Here is a 22533-nt window from a genome sequence, read left to right on the forward strand (position 1 = left end):
CCCCATCTTCCCAGATTGTGTCCTTCTACTATAATTGTACAGGTACTGGGTGACGGCTTTCTCCTGGTCTAGCAGGCGATAGAACATGAGCAGGGTGGAATTCCAGCGAGTCGGGCTATCGCAAATGAGGTGTCTCACCGGCAAGTTGTTTCTCCGCTGAATGTCCGCAAAGCGTGCCATGGCTGTGTAAGACCGCCTGAAATGCCCACACAACTTCCTGGCCTGCTTCAGGACGTCCTGTAAGCCTGGGTACTCAAATCTTTGCACGACCAGATTCAGCACATGTGCCATGCAGGGTACATGTGTCAGCTTTCCCAAATTCAAAGCGGAAAGGAGATTGCTGCCGTTGTCACACACCACGTTGCCGATCTCCAGCTGGTGCAGGGTCAGCCATTGCTCCACCTCTTTGTTAAGAGCAGCCAGGAGAGCTGGTCCAGTGTGACTCTCCGCTTTGAGGCAAGACATGTCTAAAATGGCGTGACACCGTCGTACCTGGCATGCAGTGTAGGCTCTGGGGAGATGGGGCTGTGTAGCAGGAGAGGAGGAGATGGCAGCACCACTAGAGTTGAACTGCCACTCAGCCAAGGAGGAGGAGGAGGATGACAGCGAAGAGGATGTAGCAGGAGGAGAGGAGGTGGCAGGAGGCCTGCCTGCAAGCCGTGGAGGTGTCACAAGTTGGTCCGCTGCACAGCCACGTACTCCATGCTTGCCATCGGTCACCAGGTTGACCCAATGGGCTGTGTACGTAATGTAGCGGCCCTGCCCGTGCTTGGCAGACCAGGCATCCGTGGTGAGGTGGACCCTTGACCCAACGCTCTTCGCAAGAGATGACACCACTTGCCTCTCAACTGCACGGTACAGCTTGGGTATGGCCTTTTGTGAAAAATAATTGCGGCCTGGTATCTTCCACTGCGGTGTCCCAATGGCCACAAATTTATGGTAAGCCTCTGACTCCACCAGCTTGTATGGTAATAGCTGGTGAGCTAATAGTTCCGCCCTGCCAGCTGTCAGATGCCGGGTAAGGGGGTGACTGGGAGAAATTGGCTTCTTCCACTCAAAGACTTCCTTCACGGACACCTGGCTACTGCTGTGGGCAGAGGAGCAGGAACCGCTCAAGGGCAGAGGCGGTGTGGAGGAGGGTGGCTGTGAAGGTGTAAGGGAGAAAGCGGCCGAAGATGATGCACCTGAGGAAGAGGAGAAGGAGGGTGGCTTGTCTTTTGGGTGCTGCTTTTCCTCAGGTGGTCTTCCCATTGCCGTTTTTGCCTTTTCTCCAGGTGCCTTCGTAAGGCACTTGTTGCTACGTGAGTGTTGGCCTTTCCACGGCTCAATTTTTGGAGGCAGAGAGAACAGATGGCTTTGCTCCGATCTGAGGTACACACGGTAAAAAATTTCCAAATCGCTGAGCCCCCCTGGGGTGATGGCACTACTGGGGTGAGGGCACTATGGTGGCTTCAGCAGCTGACGCTGAAGGGCATGTTGGCTGGCTGTCCATAGCTGGCAATACATGGAGCCGGACACTGCCCCCAGCTGTTTCTGAGGACGAGCTCCCTCTGCTTCTTTCATGGACTCGTCTCCTCCTACTCCTCTCTGGCTCCCCCTCTGAACTGTCCCCCTGGTCATCTCCTCTATTGGGAACATACGTGGCATCCATATAATCGGCATCATAATCCTCCTGCCCAGCTTCACTTTCCTCAGACACCTCCACAACTGCACCAACATCAGGTGCTTCATCATCCCCCTCCTCACACGTTAGGTCCATACTATTGCCACTTAACTCAGACGTATGAGGTGTTGTAACTTGCTTAGCGCCTTCATCTTGTTGCAGCACTATTGGCTGTGAATAAGTGATTTCCACACCAAATAACTCCTGCGAAGTGTCAAATGCAGCGGATGTGGTGCTTGTAGTAGCGCTGGTGGCTGTGGGAGATGACGTGTTCTGTGTTAAATACTCAACCACGTCCTCACAATTTTGGGAAGTGATGCCACATGCCTTCTTCTGAGCACTGTACTTTGGGCCAGGTCCGCACGAAATCACATCAACACGACCTTGTACAGACCTGCCAGTGCCAGGTGGCCTTCCTCTGGGTCTACCTCTACCTCTTCCTCTACCTGGTTTGTCCATTTTGTCCATCTCAGGGGGATGCTAGGTATATGAAGTGAGGTGGGTTCACTGAATACAAAGGTAGTTAGATGCAGTGAGGTTGGTTCACTGAACACTAAAGGTAGTTAGATGCAGTGAGGTGGGTTCACTCAACACAATATGTAGTTATATGCAGTGAGGTGGGTTCACTGAACACAAAGGTAGTTATATGCCGTGAGGTGGGTTCACTCAAAACAACAGCTAGCTATATGCAGTGAGGTAGGTTCACTGAACACAAAGGTAGTTATATGCAGTGTGGTGGGTTCACTCAACACAACAGCTAGCTATATGCAGTGAGGTGGGTTCACTGAACACAAAGGTAGTTATATGCAGTGAGGTGGGTTCACTGAACACAAAGGTAGTTAGATGCAGTGAGTTGAGTTCACTCAACACAAAGGTAGTTCTATGCAGTGAGGTGGGTTCACTGAACACTAAAGGTGGTCAGATGCAGTGAGGTGAGTTCACTCAAACCAAAGGTAGGTATATGCAGTGATGAGATGGGTTAACTAAACACAACAGGTACTAGTAGGTATTATATGCAGTACTGGGTAGTACAATGTGCAGCTCCCTGTCACACACACAGGTAGTCACTGAATGTGCTACTGGGCTGCTGGCAGTGGCACACACACAGTATGAATTTGCAATCCTGTCTATGCAACACTTCATCATGTTGCAGCATTATTGGCTGTGAATCAGTGACTTCCACACCAAATAACTCCTGCGAAGTGTCAAATGCAGCGGATGTGGTGCTTGTAGTAGCGCTGGTGGCTGCGGGAGATGAGTTGTTCTGTGTTAAATACTCAACCACGTCCTCACAATTTTGGGAAGTGATGGCACGCGCCTTCTTCTGAGCACTGTACTTTGCACCAGGTCCGCACGAAATCACATCCACACGACCTTGTACAGACCTGCCAGTGCCAGGTGGCCTTCCTCTGGGTCTACCTCTACCTCTTCCTCTACCTGGTTTGTCCATTTTGTCCATCTCGGGGGGATGCTAGGTATATGAAGTGAGGTGGGTTCACTGAATACAAAGGTAGTTAGATGCAGTGAGGTGGGTTCACTCAACACAACATTTACCTATATGCAGTGTAAGTGGGTTCACTGAACACTAAAGGTAGTTAAATGCAGTGAGGTGGGTTCACTGAACACTAGAGGTAGTTAGATGCAGTGAGGTGGGTTCACTCAACACAATAGGTAGTTATATGCAGTGAGATGGGTTCACTGAACACAAAGGTAGTTATATGCAGTGAGGTGGGTTCACTCAACACAACAGCTAGCTATATGCAGTGAGGTGGGTTCACTGAACACTAAAGGTAGTTAGATACAGTGAGGTTGGTTCACGGAACACTAAAGGTAGTTAGATGCATTGAGGTGGGTTCACGCAACACAACAGGTAGGTATATGCAGTAAGGTGGGTTCACTGAACATTAAAGGTAGTTAGATGCAGTGAGGTGGGTTCACTCAACACAATAGGTAGTTAGATGCAGTGAGGTGGGTTCACTGAACACAAAGGTAGTTATATGCAGTGAGGTGGGTTCACTGAACACTAAAGGTAGTTAGATGCAGTGAGGTGAGTTCACTCAAAGCAAAGGTAGTTATATGCAGTGAGGTGGGTTCACTGAACACAAAGGTAGTTATATGCTGTGAAGTGGGTTCACTCAACTCAAAGGTAGGTATATGCAGTGATGAGGTGGGTTAACTAAACACAACAGGTACTAGTAGGTATTATATGCAGTACTGGGTAGTACAATGTGCAGCTACCTTTCACACACACAGGTAGTCACTGAATGTGCTGCTGGGCTGCTGGCAGTGGCACACACACAGTATGAATTTGCAATCCTGTGTACGCAACACAAGTGTCAGTTTGACACACAGAAAAAAAAAAAGATCACAAGAACAGCATTAGCTCTGAAAAGAGCTGTTGAATGAGGGGTGCTATTAAAGCAATAAGATTCAGCCAGGAGCAAGCTAAGAAGCCAAGAGCCTGACTAATCTGTCCCTAGGAGAAAAAGTCTGCAGCAGCTCGCCCTATTCTGTCTATTTGCTGGCACACGAGTGAGTGTAATGGCTGCCGGAGCCTGCCTTATATAAGGGGGGTGGGGCCCCAGGGCTAAGTGTAGCTGAATTAGCTACAATGTGCCTGATGGCTGTGATGTAGAGGGTCAAAGTTGACCCTCATAGTGCATTATGGGGCGAATCGAACTTCCGCAAAAGTTGCCTTCGCAGGCGAACGCGAACCACCCAAAGTTCGCCTGGAACCGTCCGCCAGCAAACCGTTTGGGACATCTCTATATACTACCAGCATTTTTTTTTTTTAGATCAGCATTCAAAGGGTTAACACAGGACTTACAAGTTCCCTGCTGGGAGAAAGCTGGAAGCATCCGATGTGAAGATAATGTTGTCTTGTGTTTACTTAATTGTATCAAGTGAGGTATGTGACACATTCTCTGACTGTGCAGACACTCCAGAACACAGACAGACACTCAGAAAGTATTTCTGCTTAAATTAAAAGATGAATAAACCTGTTATGAATAAAATGCAAAGTCAGCTCTCAGACCAATAAAAGTGTGCTTTGGGAACTTGTAATTTATAAATGAATAATAATACTTATGCACAAAAGCAAATATGATAGCCGTATGGCATATAAAAAGTAGGAAAACATGTTTTATTGAATATTATGTCAGGGTTTCATAACGCTTTAAAGAGGAACTCCAGTGAAAATAATGTAATAAAAAAGTGCTTCATTTTTACAGTAATTATGTATAAATGATTTAGTCAGTGTTTGCCCATTGTAAAATCTTCCCTCTCCCTGATTTACATTCTGACATTTATCACATGGTGACATGTTTACAGCTGGCAGGTGATGTCAGTGGAAGGAGATGCTGCTTGCTTTTTTTTGCCAGTTGGAAACAGCTGTAAACAGCTGTTATTTTCCACAATGCAACAAGGCTCCCACAGTGTGATGTCAGAACCAACAGCAATGGGAAAAGAACACGGCACACGAAGGCTGAGTTTTCAGCCTTGGAGTGCCTTGTCCTTTTTCCATTGCTATATGTTGTCACAGGGGTGGTGTGCCTGAGGATGCTGTGCACCGGCTGGCCGGAAAGATACAGTTTTTTTTTCCCCCAAGGTCAAAGTTTTCCTATCTTTTTGTATTGATGTCAGAAGCATGGTCCTGACATTACACTGTGGGTGGGGTTTCACCACAATATCAACCATACAGAGCCCCCTGATGATCTGTTAATAAAAATATTTCTCATGGGAAAGGGGGTATCAGCTACTGATTGGGATGAAGTTCAATTCTTGGTTACGGTTTCTCTTTAACCACTTGAGGACCGCAGTGTTAAACCCCCCTAAAGACCAGGCACTTTTTCATTAAATTGGCCACTGCAGCTTTAAGGCCAAGCTGCAGGCCACACGACACAGCACAAAAGTGATCCCCCCCCCCTTTTCTCCCCACCAACAGAGCTCTCTGTTGGTGGGGTCTGATTGCCCCCAGATGTTTGTTTGTTTGTGTTTGTTTATTTATGTTATTTTTTAATAAAAAGTGTGTTTTTTTTTTTTAATCTATTGTATACCCCCCTACCTCCCTCCCCCCACCGGCCAATCCCCGTGATCAGCTGTCATAGGCTTCAGCCTATGACAGCCGATCAACTCTGTGGCTCAGGAGGGGAAAGCCGTGGCACACGGCTGTCCCCAGTACAGCGCTGCTGTAGATCGCTCCGCTCCGCCCACCAAGCAGGAGATGCAAGGCTGCGCGTGATCTCCTGCAAAACAGAGCCCCAGGACTTTACGCCGATCGGCGTTAGGCAGTCCTGGGGCTGCCGTCGCGGCCACGCCCATTGGCGTGACGCGCTCGGCTAGAGGTTAATGAGTGGTGACTGAAATGTTTTGGAGAATCACTTGGTAAAGCAAATAAAGTTAATTCATATTATAATGCCAACTGTTCTTCATAGCTCTTTTTACATTTGTAGATAAAGTGAAGGCAGTAAAATACTTGCTAAAATGCTGAAGATGATATTTATGGCACCAAAGAAGTTTACTTATTTGACCCATATCTTTTTTTGTGATGGTAAAAGTACTTACTGATTATTGAGGTTGTCTCATCCAAAATATGGAGGTTCGGTTCTGTTACTGTACAACAGAGAAGTAAAGATTAAAATTACATTGCTATTGATTTTGTTATTATATAAAAAAATATTACATATATACTGAATATTACTGTGCAGAGAGCAAGGCAATACCCTTGAAGGCCTCATTCACACTGGCATTGTGAACCTGTGTTGCCTTACCCCTTCTTAAGCTAGGTCCACACTTGTCTGTTGCAGATCGGATCCATTTAATATGGATCCGTTTTTGTAAACAATTTTTTTTTCCTGTACATTTTGAGAGAAAATGGCCTTTTTGCACCTACGTTTTCAGTCCGTGGAAACATCCCCAGCCCTGGTCGTGGGTAGGGGGGCCGGTAAGAGGCAGGAAGGGGGCCGACCTCCCCCCTCACCCGGGTCCCCCCTTCCCCGCTCCCCCTCCAGCTAGTTTCATTAATTAAATCATTTAAAATCAATGTATTAAAATGTGGCAAGCGGGGAACTTACTTCCTTGCGTTCCACCGCGCGCCGTCACTTGTGATGAATGAAGTACAGAGGGCGGCATTTCAGGAAGTGACGGTGAGCGGTGAAACGCAAGGAAGTAAGTTCCCTGCTCACCACTTTGCTTTATACATTTTAATACATTTTTTTTTTAAATCTTTTTATTGATTTTAAATCACACACAACAAATAACAAAACTCAGTTGACAATAGAAACCATCAATACCATAAAGAAGTATTACAATACTACACCATGGGAAAAATATTCCATATGCATACAGATAACATCAGTACTAAAGCAACAGTGTAAGCTAAGGATAACAAAGGCTGATCTTAATACAGTTGGCAATGAAGTAGCATATCAAGTGAGCAGCGTTTGAAGAGGAACGCACCAAAAGGACATTATAAACTGTGTAATCCACTAAAAAGAACAGGAGACACCCTGAATGCAATTATAACGAATCCAAAATATTTAGATTCACATCCAAATTGACAATGGCTGGTCTTTCATTATTTACCAAATACATCCCACAACTTGGAGAATTTAGAAGCAGATCCCCTTGCTAACCATGTTAATCTGTAGAAAGGTAAAGCAGAGTTTATTAATTGTTTCCAAAGGGCTAAAGAAGGCTCCGAAGATTTCTTCCATTCTAAGGCAATAGACTCCCTTGCATAAAAGAATAATAACCTTGCCAAAACTTTTTTACTGTTACTCAAAGAAAGGTCATCCACCATTCCCAGAAGACAACACTTATATAAGGAGATTACATGCAAACTGAGCTCCACCTCCATAATTTGTAAATTTTTATCCCAGAAGGAGCGTATCTTGTCACAATCCCATGTCATATGTTTAAAAGTATCTGGACTATGTCCACACCTCCAACACGCATCACTAGAGTCACTTACAAATTTAGATATTTTAACAGGAGTATAGTAAATCTGGTGATACCAACGTAATTGTATAAGTTTGTCTCTGGAGTATACTACAGTTTTCATATATGACTCCTCAAAGTCCTGCCAGTCAGATAACCGGAACTCTTCCCCCCAAGCCTCCCAACCCAATCTGGTGTTGGAGATTTTAGAATTGTACTTATTTTCCATTAAACTGGAATAAAATTTGGAAATAAGTTTGGTAGAATCTTTATCTAAAAGCCACTTCTCAATAATACCTGGAGATAGAACAACAGTGAGATACCAAAATTGTGATTTAGCTGCGTGACAAAGCTGGTAATATCTGAATAAGCTGGGAGCGAAAATTCAAGCGCCATTTGGGACCAAGATTTAAATTTATTGTTATGGAAAAGGTGATTGACATATTTTACACCTCTTTTTACCCAGAAACTAACATCCCCTAGAAGTGCATATTCAGAGAGTTTTGGATTACTCCACAGAGGGGCACTTGGAGAGAAGTTAAACTTATTATCCCCAAGTTAATTTTTGACATTTGTAATATATCTTGAGGGAGTATTTTAGAATAGCAATGCCTCTATCCAGGGATGCTCATTCGGATTTCACGGGAATGCAATTTCTGAAATTCCAATCGGAAATTGCATTTCCGCATCGGAATGCGGAAATCGGTAATGCAAGTGCGCTAGGCGGATTTCCGCCGGAAATTGCGGAAATTTCACCCGAATTTAACATTGATTTTCTCAAAAACTATAAGGACTTTTTGAAAACTTTTTTTGCATCTTGTTCACAAGAGTCAGTTTAATAAACCCTGAAAATTTGGTGTTTCTAGAACTTAAGGGGGCTTTGCTATTAGCCGCTAAAGTCGGCAGATTTTTACTGTAATGTAAAATGCAGAAAATCTGCATCTGCCTATTTTCTGCATTTTACATTAGAGTAAAAATCAGCCGACTTTAGTGGTTAATAGCAAAGCCCTTGTAAGTCCTAGAAACACCAAATTGTCAGGGTTTATTAAACAGAATCTTCTGAACAAGATGCAAAAAAAAGTTTTCAAAAAGACTTTACAGTTTTTGAGAAAATCAATGTTAAAGTCGGGTGGAATTTCCGCAATTTCCGGCGGAAATTTCGCATTGGAATGCGGAAATTGGTAGCAGAAAGCGGAATCGGTAATTGGTAATTGGGATTTACCGCGGAATCGGAAATTGGGATTTCCGACCATCCCTACCCCTATCCGCAAACATTTCTCACCTATATATAATATTACATAAAGTCTCATATGAGTATTCCATGTCCGCTTCAGCATCTATAGAAGCATCATCCCTTATATTATGAAGCCAAAGATAAACATAGGTGAGTTGGGCCGCAAAATAATATAATTGAAAATGAGGAAGGGCAAGGCCTCCTTTAGACACCGGCAGCCTTAAAGTATCAACAGATAATCTGGGGGGTCGATTAGCCCACAGAAAACTCTGAACCATCAAGTTTAGTTTATTAAAGTGTTGATTAGAAATCCATACCAGGGACATAAGTAGTGTTGGGCGAACATCTAGATGTTCGGGTTCGGGCCGAACAGGCCGAACATGGCCGCGATGTTCGGGTGTTCGACCCGAACTCCGAACATAATGGAAGTCAATGGGGACCCGAACTTTTGTGGTTTGTAAAGCCTCCTTACATGCTACATACCCCAAATTTGCAGGGTATGTGCACCTTGGGAGTGGGTACAAGAGGAAAAAAAAATTAGCAAAAAGAGCTTATAGTTTTTGAGAAAATCGATTTTAAAGTTTCAAAGGGAAAACTGTCTTTTAAATGCGGGAAATGTCTGTTTTCTTTGCACAGGTAACATGTTTTTTGTCGGCATGCAGTCATAAATGTAATACATATAAGAGGTTCCAGGAAAAGGGACCGGTAACGCTAACCCAGCAGCAGCACACGTGATGGAACAGGAGGAGGGTGGCGCAGGAGGAGAAGAAGGCCACGCTTTGTGAGACACAACAACCCCGGCCTTGCATGAGGGCAAGAAGCGTGCGGATAGCAGGCTTTGTACCGCCATGCAGTCATAAATGTAATAAAGATAAGTGGTTCAATAAACAGGGACCACGCGGCAACGCTAACCCAGCAGCAGCAGACGTGATGGAACAGGAGCAGGCGCAGGAGGAGAAGGCCACGCTTTGTGAGACACAACAACCCAGGCCTTGCATGAGGGCAAGAAGCGTGCGGATAGCAGGCTTTGTACGGCCATGCAGTCATAAATGTAATAAAGATAAGTGGTTCAATAAACAGGGACCACGCGGCAACGCTAACCCAGCAGCAGCAGACGTGATGGAACAGGAGGAGGCGCAGGAGGAGAAGGCCACGCTTTGTGAGACACAACAACCCAGGCCTTGCATGAGGGCAAGAAGCGTGCGGATAGCATGCTTTGTACCGCCATGCAGTCATAAATGTAATAAAGATAAGTGGTTCAATAAACAGGGACCACGCGGCAACGCTAACCCAGCAGCAGCAGACGTGATGGAACAGGAGCAGGCGCAGGAGGAGAAGGCCACGCTTTGTGAGACACAACAACCCAGGCCTTGCATGTGGACAAAAAGCGTGCGGATATAGCAGCAATGCTTTTTGCCGCCATGCAGTCATAAATGTAATACAGATGAGAGGTTCAATAAACAGGGCCCGGAAACGCAACACCATCCCAGATGTTCATTGGTCATGTTACTTGGTTGGGGTCCTGGAGTGTTGCGTAGTCATTTCCAATCCAGGATTGATTCATTTTAATTTGAGTCAGACGGTCTGCATTGTCTGTAGAGAGGCGGATACGCCGATCTGTGACGATGCCTCCGGCAGCACTGAAACAGCGTTCCGACATAACGCTGGCTGCCGGGCAAGCCAGCACCTCTATTGCGTACATTGCCAGTTCGTGCCAGGTGTCTAGCTTCGATACCCAATAGTTGAAGGGTGCAGATGGATGGTTCGACACAGCTACGCCATCTGACATGTAGTCCTTGACCATCTTCTCCAGGCGATCGGTGTTGGAGGTGGATCTGCACGCTTGCTGTTCAGTGGGCTGCGGCTGCATGGGTGTCAGAAAATTTTCCCACTCCAAGGACACTGCCGATACCATTCCCTTTTGGGTACTAGCTGCGGCTTGCGTTGTTTGCTGCCCTCCTGGTCGTCCTGGGTTTGCGGAAGTCAGTCTGTCTGCGTACAACTGGCTAGAGGAGGGGGAGGATGTCAATCTCCTCTCTAAAGTCTCCACAAGGGCCTGCTGGTATTCTTCCATTTTGACCTGTCTGACTCTTTCTTCAAGCAGTTTTGGAACATTGTGTTTGTACCGTGGATCCAGAAGGGTATAAACCCAGTAATTGGTGTTGTCCAGAATGCGCACAATGCGTGGGTCACGTTCAATGCAGTCTAGCATGAATTGAGCCATGTGTGCCAGAGTCCTACCAGAATCCTCATCATCCTCTTGTGAGCGTTGTGATAGTTGTTGTGATGCATCATAGTCGTCACCTTCCTCCTGGTCTGCTTCTGCTGACCATTCGCGTTGAATTGTGGAAGTCCAACGTGCACCGCTCTGGCCCTCGTCAGTGGTGGCATGAAATTCCTGCTCCAACTCCAGCTGTTCCTCCTCCTCTTCTTCGTCATAGCTGCTGGGGCCAGCGTTCCCTGAGGCGGATGGCCTGATGTTGGTACCATCACGCTGATCGTTTTCTCCTTCAGATTCCCCCAGTTGCATCATGACAGCTGTTTCCTTGATTTTTAACATCGACCTCTTCAGTAAACACAGCAGTGGTATGGTAATGCTGACTGAAGAGTTGTCACTGCTCACAAGCAACGTGGATTGCTCAAAATTTTGGAGGACTTGGCAGAGGTCCAACATGTTGGCCCAATCGGATCCACAGAAGCTTGGCAGCTGGCCGGATGCGCCTCGGTACTGCGCCGTCATGTACTGGACCACTGCACTCTTCTGCTCGCAAAAGCGGGCTAGCATGTGCAGCGTAGAATTCCAGCGCGTAGGGACATCACACAGCAAGCGATGGTGGGGGAGATTGAAGCGCTCCTGCATCTTGGCGAGTGCCCCCGAAGCAGTACTGGAATTTCTACAATGTTTGGACACTCGACGCACCTTCAACAGCAGATCGGGCACGCCTGGGTATGTCCTCAGGAACCGCTGAACTACTAGGTTCATCACGTGCGCCAGGCAAGGGATGTGTGTCAGCTTAGCCAACCTTAAAGCGCGAATGAGATTACTCCCATTATCACACACAACCATGCCCGGTTTCAGGTCCAGCGGTGCCAGCCACAAATCCGTCTGTTCCTTTATTCCCCTCCAAATTTCCTCCCCTGTGTGCTGCTTATCCCCAAGGCAGATTAGCTTCAGCAACGCTTGCTGACGCATGCCAACAGCTGTGCTGCACTGCTTCCACGATCCTACTGCTGCTGGGTTAGCGTTTCCGGATGAGGTACAGCTTTGAGATGCGTTGGAGGAGAAGGAGTCAGAGAGGTAGGTGCTGCTGTTATCCAGTGGGAGGGACGGCGGTGCAGCTGTTTGTGGCGTGGGCAACACCCGTGCCGTAGCAGGTGAGGAATCGCTGCCAGGCTCCACAAGGTTCACCCAGTGCGCGGTAAGGGAGATGTATCTACCCTGGCCGAACGCACTCGTCCAGGTGTCAGTGGTGAGGTGAACCTTGCAGGCAACGGCATTCTTCAAGCTTCGGGTTATTTTGCTGACCACGTGCTCATGCAACTCAGGCACTGCAGAGCGTGCAAAGTGGTAGCGGCTGGGAACCACGTAACGTGGGATGGCCACTGACATCATGCCCTTGAAGCTGTTTGTCTCCACCAATCGATATGGCAGCATTTCGCAGGCCAGAAGCTTGGCTATGCTGGCTGTTACTGCCACGGCCCGGGGGTCATTTGCTGGCAATTTCCTCTTGCGCTCAAACATCTCCGACACAGACAACTGAACCGTAGCGCTGCACACGGAAGGGCTGTTGGTTGTTGTGTTTGATGAACACTGGGAGACCTCAAGAGCACTACTCCGGAAAGTGACAGTGTCAGCGTCGTCTGATGTTTGTGAATGTTGTGAACCACGCAATGGCTGGGCTACTGCTGCTGCTGAGGCGGGTCTGGTGAACCCAAGGGAGGCAGTGTTGTTTCTGGTACCCTGTCCTGACGCGTTTGCCCAAAGAGTGGGATGTTTGGATAGCATGTGACGGCTCATGCTGGTGGTGGAGAGGTTGTTAATATTTTTCCCCCTGCTCAGGCGGGTCTTGCACACCTTGCAAATCGCCATGGTAACATCCTCAGTGCAGTCTTCAAAGAAAGCCCAGACTTTGGAGCACCTGCCTCCTTGCTGGCGATTTCTGTTTGCTCCTCTTTTGCCTCTCACTTGAACTTCCACGCTTGTGGTGCCTGAAATTGCGCGCCGCCTACCTTGTGGCACAAGGCGAACTCGTGCAGCAGTGTGTTCTTCAACAGACTCATCTGTGCTGCTGCTACGACGGCGATGTTCTCGTTCACAAACAAAATCTGGGTCTCTGTCCACATTGTCCATACCCTCCTCTTCCATCTCCTCAAACTCGTCATATGTCATTGTGGGCCACCGCCGTGGAGTAGAGCTCCCCACAACAACCTCTGCGCAGCACACTCCAACGTCGTCTTCCAGATCTTGTCGGCCGACCTCCTGCAATTGCAACCCCTCCTGCCCAAATTGCTCTGGGATTTGGGTTTCCGAGTCCTCTTCGGACTCGCCTCGTATTTCAGTGCGCGGTACATTTCCCACAGTTAACGGTTGTGAATCCAGGCACAACATTTCTGGCTGTTCCTCCATTGACCTTTGAAAGGTGGAAGTTTGTTGGGCTGGGAATAGCTCCTGCGAATACCCCATTGTGTCCTGAGGTAATTCATCGGACTGGTTATCTGGCAGTTGTGTGCGTGGTGTCGCTGCCGGTTGTGTCAGCTTTGTGCCCACTGGCTCCTTGTAACTGGCTGAGGACTCGGACCTCGTGCGTGATGTGCTGGTGCTGCTTAACCCACTGCTGGACGCTTGAGAGGTCATCCAAGTAATTATCTGGTCCTGTTCTTTTGGATTTGTGAGGGTTGTTGTCCTGGACAACATGGGTGGTATTGAGTGGGTTTTCTTGGGTGCTCCCCTGTGGCCTGTACGTGAACCGTCAGGGGAAACACCTCTTCCCTTGCCCCTCCCTCTTTCACCGGATTTCTTCCTCATTTCACTTATCCTTACAGTACACGCTGACTGGCAGCAGTACAGTGGCAGTACAGAAATGCTATACAGTACCACTATTCCCAGCAGCGACACAGAGCACAATGCTATACAGTGACGGGTGAGCGGTGTACCACTATTCCCAGCAGACACAGAACAGTGAACAGAATGCTATATAGTGTGGCTGAGCGAGCGGTGTACCACTATTCCCAGCAGACACAGAACAGTGAACAGAATGCTATATAGTGTGGCTGAACGAGCGGTGTACTACTGTTCCCAGCAGACACAGAACAGTACACAGAATGCTATATAGTGTGGCTGAGCGAGCGGTGTACCACTATTCCCAGCAGACACAGAACAGTGAACAGAATGCTATATAGTGTGGCTGAACGAGCGGTGTACTACTGTTCCCAGCAGACACAGAACAGTACACAGAATGCTATATAGTGTGGCTGAACGAGCGGTGTACTACTGTTCCCAGCAGACACAGAACAGTGAACAGAATGCTATATAGTGTGGCTGAGCGAGCGGTGTACCACTATTCCCAGCAGACACAGAACAGTGAACAGAATGCTATATAGTGTGGCTGAACGAGCGGTGTACTACTGTTCCCAGCAGACACAGAACAGTACACAGAATGCTATATAGTGTGGCTGAACGAGCGGTGTACTACTGTTCCCAGCAGACACAGAACAGTACACAGAATGCTATATAGTGTGGCTGAACGAGCGGTGTACCACTGTTCCCAGCAGACACAGAACAGTGAACAGAATGCTATATAGTGTGGCTGAGCGAGCGGTGTACCACTATTCCCAGCAGACACAGAACAGTGAACAGAATGCTATATAGTGTGGCTGAGCGAGCGGTGTACCACTATTCCCAGCAGACACAGAACAGTGAACAGAATGCTATATAGTGTGGATGAGCGAGCGGTGTACCACTATTCCCAGCAGACACAGAACAGTAAACAGAATGCTATATAGTGTGGCTGAGCGAGCGGTGTACCACTATTCCCAGCAGACACAGAACAGTGAACAGAATGCTATATAGTGTGGCTGAGCGAGCGGTGTACCACTATTCCCAGCAGACACAGAACAGTGAACAGAATGCTATATAGTGTGGCTGAGCGAGCGGTGTACCACTATTCCCAGCAGACACAGAACAGTGAACAGAATGCTATATAGTGTGGCTGAGCGAGCGGTGTACCACTATTCCCAGCAGACACAGAACAGTGAACAGAATGCTATATAGTGTGGCTGAGCGAGCGGTGTACCACTATTCCCAGCAGACACAGAACAGTGAACAGAATGCTATATAGTGTGGATGAGCGAGCGGTGTACCACTATTCCCAGCAGACACAGAACAGTAAACAGAATGCTATATAGTGTGGCTGAGCGAGCGGTGTACCACTATTCCCAGCAGACACAGAACAGTGAACAGAATGCTATATAGTGTGGCTGAGCGAGCGGTGTACCACTATTCCCAGCAGACACAGAACAGTGAACAGAATGCTATATAGTGTGGCTGAGCGAGCGGTGTACTACTGTTCCCAGCAGACACAGAACAGTACACAGAATGCTATATAGTGTGGCTGAACGAGCGGTGTACTACTGTTCCCAGCAGACACAGAACAGTACACAGAATGCTATATAGTGTGGCTGAACGAGCGGTGTACCACTATTCCAAGCAGACACAGAACAGTGAACAGAATGCTATATAGTGTGGCTGAGCGAGCGGTGTACCACTATTCCCAGCAGACACAGAGTGGCAGTAAACAGAATGCTATATAGTGTGGCTGAGCGAGGTACACAGAGTGGCAGTAAACAGAATGCTATATAGTGTGGCTGTGCAAGCGGTGTACTACTATTCCCAGCAGACACAGAGTGGCAGTAAACAGAATGCTATATAGTGTGGCTGAGCGAGGTACACAGAGTGGCAGTAAACAGAATGCTGAGCGAGCGGTGTACTACTATTCCCAGCAGCGACACACAATGACTGGGGGGGACCCTGGCTAGCGTGGCTGGAGCGCGAACTACCCTGCCTGCCTACCCAAAGCTAAACCCACAGACAAATGGCGGAGATATGACGTGGTTCGGGTATTTATTTACCCGAACCACGTGACAGTTCGGCCAATCAGAGCGCGTTCGGGTCCGAACCACGTGACCCGTTCGGCCAATCACAGCGCTAGCCGAACGTTCGGGGAACGTTCGGCCATGCGCTCTTAGTTCGGCCATATGGCCGAACGGTTTGGCCGAGCACCGTCAGGTGTTCGGCCGAACTCGAACATCACCCGAACAGGGTGATGTTCTGCAGAACCCGAACAGTGGCGAACACTGTTCGCCCAACACTAGACATAAGTAGCACATAAAGGACTTTGGTATTTATAATCATTTTAATGGTATTTATACGACCCAGAAGGTCCAGGGGTAAGGACGACCATCTTTTAAGTTTTTCACCAATAGATATTATAATAACAGGGAGTAAATTATTTTGAATAAATTACGTGGGGTAACTACTATTCCCAGATATTTAAAGGAGGAGCTTATTTGTAAGGGAAGATTAGTAGGAAGGGCCTCAGGGGGAAGAGTATCAAAAGGAAGAAGGACAGATTTTGACCAATTTACCTGTAACTCAGATAAGTCCCCAAAAGATGATATACCCACAACACTCTCTGCAAAGAGGATCTAGGATTATCTAAATATAGCAGAATGTCATCCGCAAACAAGGAGATTTTTTCATGTACCCGTTTAATCACCCAACCTCCAATCTTCTGGTCATTTCTAATATATGCTGCAAAAGGCTCCGCACATAGAATCTGGTAAAGCTTCCATCTCCAGAGCATTATTAAAGGTTTGAAACAAAGCAGGAACAGTGAGAGATCTGCTTTTAATGTACTACTCTGAGGGAATATCATCAAGGCCCGGGGCTTTATTAGATTTCAGGTCCTTCCTTAATAGCATCAGAGAGCTTCCCTAAAGTCAGTGGGGCATCAAGAATTTGTCTATCCAGATCATCCAAAGCAGGTAATTAGCAGTCTAAGAAAAAATGAGAGAGAAGATTGGTCACACATAGGAGTCTGTTTGTATAAGTTGCTATAAAAGCCTCTGAAAGCTTCTAAAATGTCTTCAGAAGTACAAAATTCTTGACCTGACTCAGAAATAATTCTGGGTATAGCAACTGGAGAATGATGAGCACGTAACATAGAAGTAGAGGTTGTCATGAATGATACTGAAATCGAGACGATTAGCGATTCTGTATCGTTCCGCAAAGCAGAGCGGAATGACATTTTTTCTTTTTAAACTTACAACAGATGTCTTTTCCTTCTCTCTCAGTGATAGCAAACCCATCTAATTAACTTGTTTAAAAGAATTCCTTGCTGGCCAGGGATACAGAGGTGTGAAACCTAGCCAGAATCTGGGTGTAATACATCAAAGGGTGTTGTAGCTGGTCACACTCAGATACTAATTGAGCACCAAAAGTTCCTTTCATCCAGGGAAAGCTAGCTCCACAGGGGTCCACTGAAGGGCTCAGACACAGAGGCACTGCTAGGGAACAGGTTTAAATGCATGTAAGTTATGATTTCAGTCTGTTAAATGAAAACCGTGTATAACACAGCTATGAAATTAATATAGTCTTGTTCGTTAAAATCTGCCCAATGTGCTGATATAAAATTCAATTATGAAGCTACTATCCACCTAAATATGACATGTATAGTTTATGAGTTACAGTATTTTACAATTTAAGCTCAAAATCCTCCTAGGAGGAGGTGGACTGTCATTGGTGGGTAATTCAGAGGGGGCAGGTGTTGCCACACCCCCAAACCAGCTTCATCAAAAGCACATTGCCAGCAGGCGGAATTCAGTCCTCCATTTTAACATCATCTGGATTAAAGCACGACCTGCTGCTGGGCAGAGGACCCCCCAGCAGCCATCTTGGAACTGTAACATCTGCTTGGAATACAAAATATACCTATATACAAAATATACCTAAAGGCCTATGATTATGAAACCACGGACTTTGCATTTTTTTCCCAGAAGGAAATATCCCTACACAGACTGTATTTCAGCTAAGTAAACCTTTTACAATTATTCCCTTTTATTTTAAGCTTTGTGTGTATATGTTGATCAGTGTATGTAAATGTGTGTAATGCATTTTTGTTATTAACAGTTTAAAAATTGTTTAGTGGTTATGACCTGTTGCTGAACATAAACAATCGTACTTACTCCTCCAAAAATGTTACCTTGCGTTCTAGAGTATCTTGTATTTATAACTCGTATGTGTTAGGAATGGTGACATTACCTCAGCGGCGGAAAGCAACACGACCGCCGCTTCCACGTCTGACGTCATAGCGGCTGTCGCCGCATTGTCACAGGCGTCTCTCATGGCCTCCGGCAGAACAGGTCTTTCTGCTGCACATCAGGTCAGGTCGGCATGCTCGCGCACGGAGCGGCAGGACCATTCTGGGCTTAGGAGACGTGTCATCTGATCGGCCGGTCAGCTGACATCGGGCTGCTGTTTCTCTTTGTTGATTGGTGGAAGTGTTCAGGGCGGGATGCTTGGAATTTCCTGTCTGCATTTAAGCTTGAAGATGTCAGTAGCTCATTGTCTGTTGTTGCGAATACTTCACAGTGCTAGCACTCAGATCCTTGTGTGCTTTGACCCGGCAGGACCCCGGGAATTTCACACTAGACTAGGAAATATATATTTATACTGAATTGATTACTTGTTGTTGACTCCTCGCCTGTTTCTGCCTTACGATTCTGTACCTCTGCCAATCTGATCTGTTGCCGACTTCTGCCTGAATACTTACTCTGATTCTGCCCTACGATTCTGTACCTTTACCAGTCTGATCTGTTGCCAACTTTTGCCTGTCTGACCTCGCTCCCACCAGTGGGCCCTCGCCACTGGGCGTTACTCCTTATTCCCATCAGTGGGCCCTTGCCACTGTGGGTTACTACCTCTGTATTGTTATTATATGTTCATGTATTAACGTGTGCACCAATCACTTGCATAATACATCTATTAAAGTATACTGACGTCAGTAGCGCGCTGAGCTTATCACTGCTGATCATTACATAACAACAGACCAATATTATGGAGGCACTTTGTCAGCAGGTTCAGGCCCTAACCACGGCAGTGAATCAATTGACCAACACGGTCAATTCACAGCAGACACAATTAAATCTTCTGTCTGATGCTGTGCGTACTTTGCAGGCACCTGCTTCGTAATTGCCTCCCGTTCATGTTCTAGAACCTAAAATGGCACTCCCAGAAAGATTCTCGGGAGTCAGGTCAGATTTTAGGAATTTCAGGAATAGATGTATGTCTTATTTTGAAATGAGGCCTATCGCTTCAGGCACTGAATTACAGAGAATAACTTTAATTAAAACCTTGTTACATGGTGACTCGCAAACCTGGGCCTATAGTCTACCTGTCGGACATGAGGCTTTGACCTCCATGCAGGCATTCTTTGAGGCCATGGCAATCATTTATGATGACCCAGACATTGCAGCTACAGTGGAGAGAAAGTTAAAAAATCTCTGTCAGGGGCATGGTACTGTGGAGGACTATGCTTCCGAATTTAGGAAGTGGGCAGTCTCTTCTCGGTGGGAACATTATGCATTGCTAGACCGCTTTCTCACAGGGTTATCAGAATCGGTTGCTGACGTTATGATAAGTCATCCAGAACCTAAATCCCTGGATGAGGCCATTTCTTTGGCAGGTCTCAGGCACATTTCAACAGATTATCTTCCACTCCCTCAGCTACGTCCACTTCAGATGAGCCGATGCAGTTGGGCCATTCCAGGCTCTCTGAAGCGGAGAGGAGTAGTGAACCTTGGTAAATAAACTCCACAGTGTGGCATACAGGCTTACTGTCAATGGACCACAATGAATGGAAGAATTTTAGACTTTTTAGCAGAAGCAAAAAATAACAGAATGAGCACTTACCTTCTGCAGCATAGTCCACTGCAAAAACAAAAAAAAACAAAACAAAGACATCAATTATATTTTATGTAATCAACACAAAAAAATGAAAGATGATGATTAATGGGTACCTGAACAGTTAATAAAATTGCAAGATTAACTGTGCCCAATTTTATTACCTATAGCTAAAGATCCCCCAGCAATCTCAAACTTCCATGTTCCTCTGTTCCAGGATCATTTACAAGAGTGACTGGGATCCAGTGGAAGAGTCCGCTGTCACAAATACTGTAAGTGCACTTAAACTGGACCAAGTCCGACATTGGATTGGAAAGGGTTAAGCACTGGAGTGGAGGACCACTGGAGATTAAGCACGAGCACACAAAGACCTATAAGCCTGTCCATAGTAAACCTACCTGTTCTCCAGAGTATAAATTATGATCTTCAGCTTCTACTTGAGTTCTCTTGTTGAAAGGGTTTGTGCTAAATTGCCTTAATGAAGCCTAGGAACTCTAACTCTACAAAATGCTTTATTAAATGAGTGGCCTAGACTGTTGAACTGTACTGGACCTTGGTTAAGGACCACTTAGCTAAGTATTACTGTAACGAAAAATCTGCAACTCCGGGTGGATTGCGGAAATATGGTCGCATCCAGTCCGGCAAGCGGACCTTTCAACGCGGGATGCGGAAATTTGTCCGCATCCGCTGCGCAAACCCGTCCGAGCACTCTGCTCCAAACTCACCAGCATGCTGCTCACCAGGGCTCTGCCATCTTGCCTCTAGGGGGCGTGCGCACACGACAGACACGCCTTTATACTCTTAGAAAGCGTGTCAGCTGACCTGGAGGTCAGCTGACATTTTAGCCTGCTCTGATTGGTTGCTGCCTGGGGTGGAGACTTCTTTCCCAGGCAGTATTTAAGGAAGTGCTTTTCAGTCACACTTCGTCTGTGTTTGCGATACCCTGTGTCAGCACTCAGACCTAGTCAGCCTTGTCTCTGATATTGTGTTATATATTGGTTTATCGCCAATATATACACATATTATACTGTTTTGATTTATCGTCTATGATTCTGTGCCTGTCTTGACTACTCTTCTGCTTCCTGCTTCGCCAGCCCGTACCGTTATCGACTATTGGCTTGGTTTCCGACTATTCTCTTGTCTCACGTTTCTGTACTGCTGCCGCGTGATCTGTTGCCGAACCTCATTTTGTCTGACCTTTCTCCCTTCAGTGGAACGTCTCCCACTGTAGGGTTCTATTAGAGGCTTGCCTTTCTGAGACGACCGCTACTAGCAAACCCTTGCTGCTAGAGGCCGAGAATCCTCCACTCCGTCCTTTGGAGGATCTCACACACAGGGTTCCCATTCAGAGGTAACCACACCTCTGAGGAATTACAGTGTGGTGGATATTTCCAAAGACTTGAATTTACGCTGTATATTATTATTGTTGTCTGTTGTTCCAGCTTGCTGGAGGTTGTATCTCTGTGCCCTATAGAGATACTATATTGTACCAAGCACCCTCTTGCATACGATTGTATCGTGTCACGCTATACTTGCATTATTGGTGATTCGGCAGATCACCATATAATCAGGTATAGCATCTGTATTATTGGTGATACTGCAGATCACCAATAATCAGAATATCTGTGCTTGCTGACACCAATCGTTACATAAACACAGACCAGAAAGAAGTAAGATGGAGGAGGTGGTTAATGAGCTTCAGACCGTAAGGGCAGAGCTAGAACAGCTGAAGCTTACTGTGGCTACTCAGCATGCTCAGATTACTCAGCTGACAGAGACTGTCCAGAGGCTGCAACCACCACTTAACGTTCTACCTCCCCCAAGTGAGCCAAAAATGAACATCCCTGAAAAATGTTCAGGCGCTAGGTCAGACTTCCAGAATTTTCGCCACAGAGTTTTGTCTTATTTTCAGATGAAACCTGTGTCCTTGGGAACTGAGGCTCAGAAGGTCATCTTAATTAAGACTCCGTTGCATGCAGATTCTCAAACTTGGGCTTAAGGTCTACCTGATGAGCATCCTGCCCTTGCTTCTGTTTAGGAATTTTTTAAGGCCATGGCGGTCATCTATGATGATCCAGATAGCGCTGCCATGGCTGAACGCAAACTTAAAAACCTCAGACAGAGACACAGTACAGCAGAGGAATATGCGTCAGAATTTAGGAAATGGGTTGTATCCTCTAGATGGGAGCGGTATGCACTTCTTGATAGGTACCAGGATGGGTTGTCGGAAGCAGTAACCGACGTAATGGTTAGCCATCCAGAGCCTAAAGATCTAGATGAGGCTATAACATTATCTATTAGAATAGATAGACGCCTCAGGTATAACAAAAAGGGCAGGTACCCTATGTATTCTAGGGGTTCAGGGGCTACTAGCTCGCCAACAGATGAGTCTGAGGAGCCTATGCAACTAGGCCACCAGCGCCTCACAGAGGCTGAGAGGACAAGAAGACGCAAAGAGGGTCTCTGCATGTATTGCAGAGAGAATGGTCACATTGCACAAAACTGTGGTAGGAAGTCGGGAAACTCTTCGGCTTAGGTGTGGTTGGGGGTACCACCCGAGGCGGACTAGTTTTACCTCCTAAACAAGAGAAGATATTATTGCCCTGCTCCATAGATTGGGAGGGGCAAAATTCTCCTACCACAGCGTTTGTAGATTCCGGTTCCACTGCTAATTTTATAGATTTAATTTTTGCGTTAAGTTTAAATATTCCTGTCCTTCCTGTGGAAAAACATTTGTAC

At 46.6% G+C, this 22533-nt stretch overlaps 1 protein-coding gene across 8 annotated transcripts in view; it reads right to left on the bottom strand.

Annotated features, from left to right (window-relative positions):
* Window positions 1-22533, bottom strand: part of LOC137532545 (inter-alpha-trypsin inhibitor heavy chain H4-like) — a 250307-nt gene that overhangs the window by 138747 nt on the left and 89027 nt on the right. For all 8 annotated transcript variants that reach the window (XM_068253163.1, XM_068253162.1, XM_068253164.1 and 5 more), the window contains exons 17-18: window positions 19804-19821; window positions 6227-6274 (exon numbers count right to left, since the gene is read on the bottom strand). In XM_068253163.1, the coding sequence (XP_068109264.1) occupies window positions 6227-6274; window positions 19804-19821 (66 nt within the window). The remainder of the gene's footprint in view (window positions 1-6226; window positions 6275-19803; window positions 19822-22533) is intronic.

This window comes from Hyperolius riggenbachi, chromosome 9 (genome assembly GCF_040937935.1).
Source record: "Hyperolius riggenbachi isolate aHypRig1 chromosome 9, aHypRig1.pri, whole genome shotgun sequence".
NCBI classification, from domain to species: domain Eukaryota; kingdom Metazoa; phylum Chordata; class Amphibia; order Anura; family Hyperoliidae; genus Hyperolius; species Hyperolius riggenbachi.